The sequence below is a fragment of the Macaca thibetana genome, chromosome 14 (genome assembly GCF_024542745.1).
Source record: "Macaca thibetana thibetana isolate TM-01 chromosome 14, ASM2454274v1, whole genome shotgun sequence".
Taxonomy (NCBI): Eukaryota; Metazoa; Chordata; class Mammalia; order Primates; family Cercopithecidae; genus Macaca; species Macaca thibetana.
Window position 1 is genome coordinate 75,750,430 of NC_065591.1, and position 12,917 is coordinate 75,763,346.

A 12,917-nucleotide genomic window follows, 5' to 3' on the forward strand; every position below is an offset into this window, starting at 1 on the left:
TTTCTGGTGTGTCAATTTCATTTTAAGATTTGGAAGAAAAACAATGTAGTTTGTAACAAGAATATTTTTACTCTAAAGCAAATAATATTCTGCAAGCTTTTGTGATGAAAGATACAAGATTTTATGTGTTTTATGCTTGGGCAGAAATCTTCATGTTCTACCTCAGAGTCTGAGGAGAACAAGTTTATTTTCTACGTTAAGGGCATGTAAGTAGAAACATGTGACAAACAGTGGTCTGGCTTCTAACCAGTTCTGACCCACAAAGTTAAACAATAAGAGATAAGAAAAACAAAACAAAAAGAAACAAATAACAGTGGCAAATACTTATGCTGTTCCTGAAAGACTACTCCATGGGTGATTAAAAACTACAAAAATGGTCAGTAGTCAAAACAGTCTTGCTAAGCCAGGTCTGCTCTTCACGTGAACATGGGCTATTAAACCTTGCTCTGAGATATAGCTCGGATTTCTCTGTTCCATTTCTCTTCCATTGCTACCCCTCACTCCAGTCCTAGGTGCCTTTCCCCTCTTTTTTTCAGTGGTCTCTCTACTCCACAGAGCAGCCAGAACTTCTTTTTTCTCTTTTTTCTTTTTTTTTTAACAAAAAAAAACCCCCATAAATCAGATCATTTAATTGTCCTGATTAGTACTCTTCAATGAATTCTCAATGCACTTAAAATTAGACCTACACTTTCTCATTACCTGTGAAGTCCTACATCTTCTACTTCCTGCTTCCTTATCTAACCTAATTTTCTGCCTGCTCCCATTACCTCATCTCTGTCTAGCCAAACTGGACTTCTTTACATTGCTGGAACACACTAAACTTATTCCTGCCTCAGTGACTTTGGCTTTGCTATTCCCTCTTCTTGGAATGCTATTTCTCTGATCTTTAATCACCACTTTCTACTTTTTATTCGGGTCTCAGTCCATACGCTATCTCCTGAGAGAGGCACTCCCTGCTTATCCTACTTCACATTGTTCTCTTCCCCAGTCACTGCTCATCACATTATCCTGTTTTATTTTCTTTATAGCACTTATCACTAACTGAACTTAATGCATTTATTTATACATCTCTTATTCAATATACTAAAATGTAAATTCCATGAGGGCAAGCACCTTGACCAGTTTGTTCACCATTGTGATTTCGTTGCTAATAACCATGCTTGACATGGGTGGAAGCTGAATATTCACTGAATGAGCAAATAACTGAATGAATGAAGGAGAAAAGGCAACTTGAATATACATTAGATGACATGGCTAGTAAGCTAGTGTTCTATAATTCAGACAATAGAGTAGACATGGACTCCAGACTGATGAGATTATGACTGTTCAATAAGTGATGGAGTCAAACTGGTAAATATTAAAGTTACAGTTTGGGGCAGCTCTTGTAAAGTCTCTGTAGACAAGAAATCTTTATTGAGACTTTATTTATATTATGCTTTTTAATGAACTAAATGATGTGAGGGACCAATATGTAGAGGCAGCCAGAAAGACACACTAAGTTCACAGCTAGTTGAACTTAGTTTCTAACACTGAGAAATACATCTTTTACAGTTACACTTTAGGTCCCTGGGTTTTATAACAATATTTATCACATTCGTAACTTGGGAAATTAGGTCCCTACATCTTGAAAGAGCAGTTTTACTTTGCATTACCAATATTTTTTGTTTCATATTAATACTGTTTGCATATCCTAAGTATATTCAGGCAGACAGTAAGAATGTGTGGTTTGCCCCTCTTCTGAGTAACTAGGGAAAACTTGACCCAGTAAAGATAGAACTCATAGTTATAGGCAATGTACAAAATAGACACTCTTACCAGGTAATCCTTGATTGAATATAGTTTTTCATAATTGCTACTTTCTTACTCCAGCCAAAAAAAGAGTGCACATATACATGGGCTCTAAATCTGATTGTACTACTTACAAATACTGGACAAGGGAAAGCAAAAAAATCACTCTGGGCCCTGTGTCTCCAGCCCATCCAAAAAAGGGAGATTAGACTCTATTTTTATTTATGGCCCTTTCTACTGACAGTCTATAATGCCTGAGCCAAAAACAATCTCAGTATCATTGGAATAGCTTTGTTTTCCAAAAATTGAAAACCAGATATCTACATCACAACGAATGCTGATTTACAGGGACTCAGTGGGCATGCTACTAAGAGACTGTACCCAAAACTTTTTTTATTTGTGCTTTTTCTTCTAAATTCATGGAAAAATAAAACTTCTCCGTTTATGCAGGTGTACATTTCTTTAATAGAAATAGATTTAAAAATCTACCTAGGTTATTATAGTATTATTAGAATCAAAATTGATTTAAAATTCTTACTGTACATCCATAACAAATGTGACTATAAATCAGGAAAATAGAGAAACATTTATTATAACAGATTAAGATATGAACACATGGAACAAAAGGTTTCCAATTTGATGTGATTTTATAGGTTATGGGTAAGTTCCTATTTCACAGACATGTTTCCCTACTGGCCCAAGTTCCATTATTAGAGATTTATTTTCTTGATTTACTATTTTAGGAAGCTACAAAGTAGGTCTCAAACATAAGCAGCTAAATGAACTTAGAATAATAATTTATAGAGCTTTCTAAAAATGACAACATTCGTACATGTTAACATATTAAAACTTCACAATTCCATGAGGAAATTAATAGATCCTTTATAACGAATCTATGGATGAGAAAATCAAGACTTGAGATGAACTGACTTGTTCAGAGTTATCTAGATAGTAAATGGTAGGATGAGCACTACCAACCAGGGATGCAGGGATGGGGCCTTTGAAAACAGACAGAACTGAATTCAAATTGTGATTCTATTTGATTGCTGTATGCTATGAGGGAATTACTTAACCTCTCTGAGAATTTTTTAATCTGTAAAAATCAAGAATAAGAATATCACATAAATAATATAGGAGCAATAATATATATTATAGCACTTATTGTTAATGGTGTATAGTAATGATCCTTTTGTTTTTATTACTTTATATATTGTTAATCTTACAGATAGGTTGCATAGGAGAGAAGGAATAGGAATACAAACATGATGTAAACGTAGGTACAATTTTCCTTTGTGAGTCTTATATTTCAAGTTCTAATTTTTGCCTTCATTTTATTCTATTTCTATTTATTCTGTGAGTCTGTGCAATCACTCCCTCTACCACGAATGCCCTTCCCCATCTCTTGACTCTCTGACCAATGTCTACACAGTTTTCAAGTGCTAATTAGAGTCATTTCCTCTTTTTTTTTTTTTTTTGACTGTTAAAATGGAAGTTTACTTAAAAGTACTCATGAAAGATACAAGTATTTCTTTTGGGGTTAAATATAGGTATACTTTGAATTTCACAAAGGGGATCAATATCACTAGTTCACAAAAATCTTATCTATGAGTCATTTAAAACAGTTTCTAGCAGCTTTTTTTTTTTTTAATTATACTTTAAGTTCTAGGGTACATGTGCACAACGTGCAGGTTTGTTACATATGTATACGTGTGCCATGTTGGTATGCTGCACCCATTAACTCGTCATTTACATTAGGTATATCTCCTAATGCTATCCCTCCTCCCACCCCCTCCCCACAATAGGGCCCGGTGTGTGATGCTCCCCTTCCTGTGTCCAAGTGATCTCATTGCTCAATTCTCACCTATGAGTGAGAACATGCGGTGTTTGGTTTTCTGTTCTTGTGATAGTTTGCTGAGAATGATGGTTTCTAGCTGCATCCATGTCCCTACAAAGGACACGAACTCATCCTTTTTATGGCTGCAAAGTATTCCATGGTGTATATGTGCCACATTTTCTTAATCCAGTCTGTCACTGATGGATATTTGGGTTGATTCCAAGTCTTTGCTATTGTGAATAGTGCCGCAATAAACTTACGTGTGCATGTGTCTTTATAGCAGCATGACTTATAATCCTTTCAGTATATCCCCAGTAATGGAGTGGCTGGGTCAAATGGTATTTCTAGTTCTAGATCCTTGAGGAATCGCCACACTGTTTTCCACAATGGTTGAACTAGTTTATAGGCCCACCAACAGTGTAGAAGTGTTCCTATTTCTCCACATCCTCTCCAGCACCTGTTGTTTCTTGATTTTTTTAATGACTGACATTCTAACTGGTGTGAGATGGTATCTCATTGTGGTTTTGATTTGCATTTCTCTGATGGCCAGTGATGATGAGCATTTTTTCATGTGTCTGTTGGCTGTATGAATGTCTTCTTTTGAGAAGTGTCTGTTCATGTCCTTTGCCCACTTTATGATGGGGTGGTTTATTTTTTTCTTGTAAATTTGATTGAGTTCTTTATAGGTTCTGGATATTAGTCCTTTGTCAGATGAGTGAATTGCAAAAATTTTCTCCCATTCTGTAGGTTGCCTGTTCACTCTGATGGCAGTTTCTTTTGCTGTGCAGAAGCTCTTTAGTTTAATTAGATGCCATTTGTCAATTTTGGCTTTTGTTGCCGTTTCTTTTGGTGTTTTAGACGTGAAGTCTTTGCCCATGCCTATGTCCTGAATGGTATTACTTAGGTTTTCTTCTAGGGTTTTTATGGTTTTAGGTCTAACATTTAGGTCTCTAATCCATCTTGAATTAATTTTCGTATAAGGAGTAAGGAAAAGATCCAGTTTCAGCTTTCTACTTATGGCTAGCCAATTTTCCCAGCACCATTTATTAAATAGGGAATCCTTTCCCCATTTCTTATTTTTCTCAGGTTTGTCAAAGATCAGATGGCTGTAGATGTGTGGTATTATTTCTGAGGGCTCTGTTCTGTTCCATTGGTCGACATCTCTGTTTTGGTACCAGTACCATGCTGTTTTGGTTACTGTAACCTTGTAGCATAGTTTGAAGTCAGGTAGCGTGATGACTCCAGCTTTGTTCTTTTGACTTAGGATGGTCTTGGCAATGCAGGCTCTTTTTTGGTTCCATATGAACTTTAAAGTAGTTTTTTCCAATTCTGTGAAGAAACTCATTGGTAGCTTGATGGGGATGGCATTGAATCTGTAAATTACCTTGGGCAGTATGGCCATTTTCACAATATTGATTCTTCCTACCCATGAGCATGGTATGTTCTTCCATTTGTTTGTGTCCTCTTTTATTTCACTGAGCAGTGGTTTGTAGTTCTCCTTGAAGAGGTCCTTTACATTCCTTGTAAGTTGGATTCCTAGGTATTTTATTCCTTTGAAGCTATTGTGAATGGGAGTTCATTCATGATTTGGCTCTCTGTTTGTCTGTTGCTGGTGTATAAGAATGCTTGTGATTTTTGCACGTTGATTTTATATCCTGAGACTTTGCTGAAGTTGCTTATCAGCTTAAGGAGATTTTGGGCTAAAACAATGGGGTTTTCTAAATATACAATCATGTCATCTGCAAACAGGGACAATTTGACTTCTTCTTTTCCTAACTGAATACCCTTGATTTCTTTCTCTTGCCTGATTGTCCTAGCCAGAACTTCCAACACTATGTTGAATAGGAGTGGTGAGAGAGGGCATCCCTGTCTTGTGCCAGTTTTCAAAGGGAATGCTTCCAGTTTTTGCCCATTCAGTATGATATTTGTTGTGGGTTTGTCATAAATAGCTCTTATTATTTTGAGATATGTTCCATAAATACCGAATTTATTGAGAATTTTTAGCATGAAGGGCTGTTGAATAAAGGCCTTTTCTGCATCTATTGAGATAATCATGTGGTTTTGTCTTTGGTTCTGTTAATATGCTGGATTACGTTTATTGATTTGCATATGTTGAACCAGCCTTGCATCCCAAGGATGAAGACCACTTGATCATGGTGGATAAGCTTTTTGATGTGCTGCTGGACTTGATTTGCCAGTATTTTATTGAGGATTTTGCGTTGATGTTCATCAGGGATATTGGTCTAAAATTCTCTTTTTTTGTTGTATCTCTGTCAGGCTTTGATATCAGGATGATGTTGGCCTCGTAAAATGAGTTAGGGAGGATTCTCTCTTTTCTATTGATTGGCATAGTTTCAGAAGGAATGGTACCAGCTCCTCCTTGTACCTCTGGTAGAATTCAGCTGTGAATCCATCTGGTCCTGGACTTTTTTTGGTTGGTAGGCTATTAATTATTGCCTCAATTTCAGAGCCTGCTATTGGTCTATTCAGGGAATCAACTTCTTCCTGGTTTAGTCTTGGGAGAGTGTAAGTGTCCAGGAAATTATCCATTTCTTCTAGATTTTCCAGTTTATTTGCATAGAGGTGTTTATAGTATTCTCTGATGGTAGTTTGTATTTCTGTGGGGTCAGTGGTGATATCCCTTTACCATTTTTTATTGCGTCTATTTGATTCTTCTCTCTTTTCTTCTTTATTAGTCTTGCTAGCGGTCTATCAATTTTGTTGATCTTTTCAAAAAACCAGCTCCTGGATTCATTGATTTTTTGGAGGGTTTTTTGTGTCTCTATCTCCTTCAGTTCTGCTCTGATCTTAGTTATTTCTTGCCTTTTGCTAGCTTTTGAATGTGTTTGCTCTTGCTTCTCTAGTTCTTTTAATTGTGATGTTAGGGTGTCAATTTTAGATCTTTACTGCTTTCTCTTGTGGGCATTTAGTGCTATAAATTTCCCTCTACACACTGCTTTAAATGTGTGCCAGAGATTCTGGTATGTTGTGTCTTTGTTCTCATTGGTTTCAAAGAACATCTTTATTTCTGCCTTCATTTTGTTATGTACCCAATAGTCATTCAGGAGCAGGTTGTTTAGTTTCCATGTACTTGAGTGGTTTTGATTGGGTTTCTTAGTCCTGAGTTCTAGTTTGATTGCACTGTGGTCTGAGAGACAGTTTGTTATAATTTGCGTTCTTTACATTTGCTAAGGAGTGCTTTACTTCCAATTATGTGATCAATTTTGGAATAAGTGTGATGTGATGCTGAGAAGAATGTATATTCTGTTGATTTGGGGTGGAGAGTTCTGTAGATGTCTATTAGGTCCACTTGGTGCAGAGTTGAGTTCAATTCCTGGATATCCTTGTTATCTTTCTGTCTCGTTGATCTGTCTAATGCTGACAGTGGGTTGTTAAAGTCTCCCATTATTATTGTATGGGAGTCTAAGTCTCTTTGTAAGTCTCTAAGGACTTGCTTTATGAATCTGGGTGCTCCTGTATTGGGCGCATATATTTTTAGGATATGTAGCTCTTCCTGATGAATTGATTCCTTTACCATTATGTAATAGCCTTCTTTGTCTCTTTTGATCTTTGATGGTTTAAAGTCTGTTTTATCAGGGACTAGGATTGCAACCCCTGCTTTTTTTTGTTTTCCATTTGCTTGGTAGATCTTCCTCCATCCCTTTATTTTGAGTTTGTGTGTGTCTCTGTATGTTAGATGGGTCTCCTGAATACAGCAGACTGATGGGTCTTGACTCTTTAACCAATTTGCCAGTCTGTGTCTTTTAATTGGACCATTTAGTCCATTTACATTTAAGATTAATATTGTTATGTGTGAACTTGATCCTGTCATTATGATATTAGCTGGTTATTTTGCTCGCTAGTGATGCAGTTTCTTCCTAGCATCGATGGACTTCATATTTTGACATGTTTTTGCAATGGCTGGTACCTGTTGTTCCTTTCCATGTTTAGTGCTTCCTTCAGGATCTCTTGTAGGACAGGCCTGGTGGTGACAAAATCTCTCAGCATTTGCTTTTCTGTAAAGGATTTTATTTTTCCTTCACTTATGAAACTTAGTTTGGCTGGGTATGAAATTCTGGGTTGAAAATTCTTCTCTTTAAGAATGTTGAATATTGGCCCTCACTCTCTCCTGGCTTAGAGAGTTTCTGCCGAGAGGTCTGCTGTTAGTTTAATGGGCTTCCCTTTGTGCTTAACCAGACCTTTCTCTCTGGCTGCCCTTAACATTTTTTCCTTAATTTCAACTTTCGTGTATCTGACAATTATGTGTCTTGGGATTGCTCTTCTCGAGGAATATCTTTGTGGCGTTCTCTGCAGTTCCTGAATTTGGATGTTGGCCTGTCTTACTAGGTTGGGGAAGTTCTCCTGGATGATATCCTGTAGAGTGTTTTGCAACTTGGTTCCATTTACCCCGTCACTTTCAGGCACTCCAATCAGACGTAGATTTGGTCTTTTCACATAATCCCATACTTCTTGGAGGCTTTGTTCATTTCTTTTTACTCTTGTATCTGCCACACTTCTCTTCTTGCTTCATTTCATTCATTTGATCTTCAATCGCTGATACTCTCTTCCAGTTGATCGAGTTGGTTACTGAAGCTTGTGCGTTTGTCACATAATTCTCGTGTCATGGTTTTCATCTCTATCAGTTCTTTTATGGTCTTCTCTGCATTGATTATTCTAGTTATCCATTCATCCATTCTTTTTTCAAGGTTTTTAGTTTCTTTGTGCTGGTTACGTAGTTCCTCTTTTAACTCTGAGAAGTCTGGTTGACTGAAGCCTTCTTCTCTCAGCTCGTCAAAGTCTTTCTCTGTCCAGCTTTGTTCCGTTGCTGGCGATGAGCTGTGTTCCTTTGGAGGGGGAGATGCACTCTGATTTTTTGAATTTCCAGCTTTCCTGCACTGCTTTTTCCCCATCTTTGTGGTTTTATCTGCCTTTGGTCTTTGATGATGGTGACGTACTGATGGGGTTTTGGTGTGGGTGTCCTTTCCGTTTGTTAGTTTTCTTTCCAACAGTCAGGACCCTCAGCTGTAGGTCTGCTCAAATTTGCTTGAGGTCCACTCCAGACCCTGTTTGCCTGGGTATCAGCAGCAGAGGCTGCAGAAGATAGAATATTGCTGAACAATATTATTGCTGTCTGATTTTTTCTCTGGAAGCTTCATCTCAGGGGTGTACCCCACCGTGTGAGGTGTGAGATGTCAGTCTGCACGTAGTGGGGAATGTCTCCCAGTTAGGCTACTCAGGGGTCAGGGACCCACTTGAGCAGGCAGTCTGTCCATTCTCAGATCTCAACCTCTGTGCTGGAAGATCCGCTGCTCTCTTCAAAGCTATCAGACAGGGGCATTTACCTCTGCCGTGGTTTCTGCTGCCTTTTGTTTAGCTATGCCCTGTCCCCAGAGGAGGAGTCTACAGAAGCAGGCCAGCCTCCTTGAGCTGCAGTGGGCTCCACCCAGTTCGAGCTTCCCGGCAACTTTGTTTACCCACTTAAGCCTCAGCAATGGCGGACGCCCCTGCCCCAGTCTCACTGCTGCCTTGCAGTTAGATCTCAGACTGCTGTGCTAGCAATGAGGGAGGCTCCATGGGCGTGGGATCCTCTGGGCCAGGTGTGGGATATAGTCTACTGATGTGCCGTTTGCTAAGACCCTTGGTAAAGCACAGTATTAGGGTGGGAGTTACCTGATTTTCCAGGTGTTGTCTGTCTCAGTTTCTCTTGGCTAGGAAAAGGGATTCCCTTCCCCCTTGTGCTTCCCAGGTGAGGCAATGCCTCGCCCTCCTTCAGCTCTCGCTGGTCGGGCTGCACCAGCTGACCAGCACCGATTGTCTGGCACTCCCCAGTGAGATGAACCCAGTATCTCAGTTGAAAATGCAGAAATCACCCATCTTCTGTGTCACTCACACTGGGAGCTGGAGGCTGGAGCTGTTCGTATTCAGCCATCTTAGGCGTGCCCTCTCTCATTTCCTCTTTAAAACTTTCTTTGATGCCATAGGTTAGTCCTATGGCATTCATGTAAAACTCATATTCATTTAGCAATATTTCCTAAGTGTCTCTTGTGGTGTTAGGGAACTCTGCTAGTGCTACATAAGGGCGCTTTAGAGAACTGACCCTACTTTTGCTTGTTTGCTTCTATTAGTAGTCTCATACTTTTGAATTTTACAGATATTTAACATTTAAAAAATGAAGACTAACAAAAATTTCCCAATTTTTCTCTTCTAAGTAAAAGCATAATAAATAATTGCCACAATTCTTTTACAAAAGAAAGGGCATTTTGATTACCAAATATATAATCTCAAGATTTTGAAAAAAAGTAATAAATTAGGCTTTGTGGAAAACTTCATGGAGGGTTTCTGTGTAAATTAGGGAACAGGCATTGGGGAATCCATTGATTTATACATATTTTTACCCCAATTGGATAGTTGTTAGATGCTATTTCTTATTCAGTTGTGCATCTCTAGTGCAGTGCCCAGTGTTTTATAGGAAGTACTCAATTAATATTTATGAATGAGAAAGTGAATCTGCCTCTGAGCAAATACCTCTGAGACCTATGGTAATGCCTACAGTAGGGAGCACCTATGAGACAACACCAACAGTGGTAAGAAAGTGTGGTGGAGGGGTGTGTATTTGTATGTTTATGTGTGTGAACTAATATAATTTACTTTAACAGTTTGCCAGGCACCAACCATTCTGATTTTGTAGGGAAATATTAGTGAGACTGTCTTCTAGGGGAACAGGGGAGGAGGCAGGGGCAGGATCTAAGATATTGAGACATATCTCATGTGTACTGTAAAAATATTTCATGTCACATCTGAAGTGTATTAAGATTATAGTAAGTATAGTTACTATAAATAGATAACATTCATTGAGTACTTATAAAGTGCCAGACACTGTTCTAAGCTCTTTGCATTCACTAGGTGACTTAATCACTACAACAACCTATTGAGATAGACTCACTTTCTATTCCCTTCTACAGATGAGAAAACTGAAGCTTGCAGAGGTTAAGTGACTTGCCCCCGGTCACACAGTTAGTCAGTGGTAGAGGTAGGTTTCAACTATGGTCTAGTTGTTTTTAGAGCTCATCAAAACTCCGAGGTCCCTTTCTAGCCACCTATTTCTATGATGAACATAGTTTTATATGACTTGGTTTTCATTTTTAATTTTAGAAAATTAAAATGTTTTCTCTTAGGATTTTAAAGCTGTTAGGGCATTCAGTTTTTCTACTTATTAATAAAAGCTATGTGACCATAAGCAAGTTCCATAACCTCTTTGAACTTCAAGTTCTACATCTCTAAAATGGAGGTGAAAGTCTTTTTCTGTGTGCTTTTGGGAGGATTAAACGGATAGTGTATAAAAATAGCTAGCAAAGGGTCTGGATTATGAAGGGGCTTGAACAAATGTTAATTCACTAGGCCCCATAGGGCCTAGTAACATAAAATGACATTTTTAAGTTAAAATAATATCAAATATTAGTAATAGGATGAGAGCAAAGAGATCATCACTCTGGTGGATAAAGGTGCCTGTATTTACAGAATTCCTTAGAGAGCCACGAGGATTATCTTTGCTGCAGCCCTCATTTTAATTAAGAGCATAGAGATCCGACATTTCAGCATAGGAAGAAGCTTGCATTTGATTTACACCACGGATGCACATTTTCAGCATCCAAACATTCCATTCCTTGGCTAAAGATATAAAGAGCTACTTCGGCAAACCTGATCTTGCAGAATAAATGGAAAATGCTTAATCATTTAAAAAGATATACAAAAGAATGGAAAGATCAAAGCACGCACATATACCAGTGAGGAAAGCTAACTGGCAGAAAGTCTCTACTTTTTGAAAGGCTGACAAATGACTTCAGTTAGACAGGGTAAAAAACCAAAACAATCCATCTATCATTCTTTACATATAAACACATATAGAAATTAAGCACACACATGTACATGTAATCTCATTTTTGATAAAACTATTGTTTATGCAGAAAATTAAGTTGTGGAACAATGTATAAAATATAAACTTATTTCATAAAAATAATGTCAGGCTCCACGTATATCTGAAAATATATACGTTTGTAAGAACATGGAGAAGGTATGAAAGGTTTATGCCAGGTTGTCACCTTGGGTACCCCAGGACAGGTCACTCTGGAGGGAGTTTGTGGGAAGTTTTTGTTCCTTAATCATCTTTGTATTCTTTTGCCAAATATAATGACTAGTTAAAGACAAAAAGTTTTTACATTTACATTTCTTTATTATTAATTTACCCATTGAATTCCAGTAACCAAATATATAATATTGGCATGCTACTTCCTTCCTTTTGAACCTCAGCACTATCTTCTCTTCTCAAGTATTAATACTTATCTTACAGTATGGCTGTAAAGCTTAAATGAGATCAGATATAGAAAGTCTTAATAAATGGCAAAGTGATGTATAAGTGTATCTTACTATTTATTCACAAGTATTTTGTGATTTTGCTGCCTATCAGAGGACAATGACACACTTACAATGCACTTGAGGCAAAACTACAATAAGGTTGAATGGAACCCAGAAGCTTCAGTTAGCATCCAAAACAACACCTGACATGTTAGGCAAATGTGATTTATTTCTGGTAATCAGAGCAAATTCAATTAACCAACAGGCATATCTGACCTGGTGTAGTCGTCGTCAACAAGCATGTGCTTTGGAATTGGTGAGTACCTTCCCGGAGAGATGGGTGGCAGGGAGGTTTTATATTCTAAAGTGCCATTGTTGCCAGAGAGTAGATGGTTTTCCATTGGTGGAGAATAAGCTAAGAGGTGGGGGAAAAGGAGAAAAGAAACCTGTTATGTGGGTGATTCAATGTGTCATGCTATACTTCAGAAAAATGTATTAAAAACAGAAAGGCTTTGCTGCATGCCAAGGATTTTCTTGTCCTCCAAGAGGGAGGAGTTGCCGTTTATTTGCATTTAATATATACAAGCACATGGTAACCTTTAGGATAGGAAAGACTTAATAATAGTTAAGTCTGTAATGCCAGTTAGTATAATTTGGAGAAAAGAAGAACAGGAGAAGACATCCAGCACACATATTTTCAGAACAATGATTAATTTTCTATTGAAATAAAATGTTAGCTTTCTAATTGCAGAGCTCACATTGTTTTCACATAATTAATGTCCAATCATCGAGAACAAAAGCCTCCTAAGGAGCAGATTCTCCTATGAGACTTTCTCCGAAAATATACTCTATTCCCATCCCAAAAAGGCCAAGAACTCTGTCCTTTCTTTTTTATTCCTCCTTCCTAATGTTTCTCCCTTTTAGGTGACTGAAAACACCTCCT

At 37.8% G+C, this 12,917-nt stretch overlaps 1 protein-coding gene across 25 annotated transcripts in view; it reads right to left on the reverse strand.

Annotated features, from left to right (window-relative positions):
- The window catches only part of DLG2 (discs large MAGUK scaffold protein 2), a 2,230,265-nt gene that overhangs the window by 500,700 nt on the left and 1,716,648 nt on the right, over window positions 1-12,917 (reverse strand). For all 25 annotated transcript variants that reach the window (XM_050755793.1, XM_050755797.1, XM_050755794.1 and 22 more), the window contains one exon: window positions 12,251-12,389. In XM_050755793.1, coding sequence (XP_050611750.1) covers window positions 12,251-12,389 — 139 coding nt within the window. The remainder of the gene's footprint in view (window positions 1-12,250; window positions 12,390-12,917) is intronic.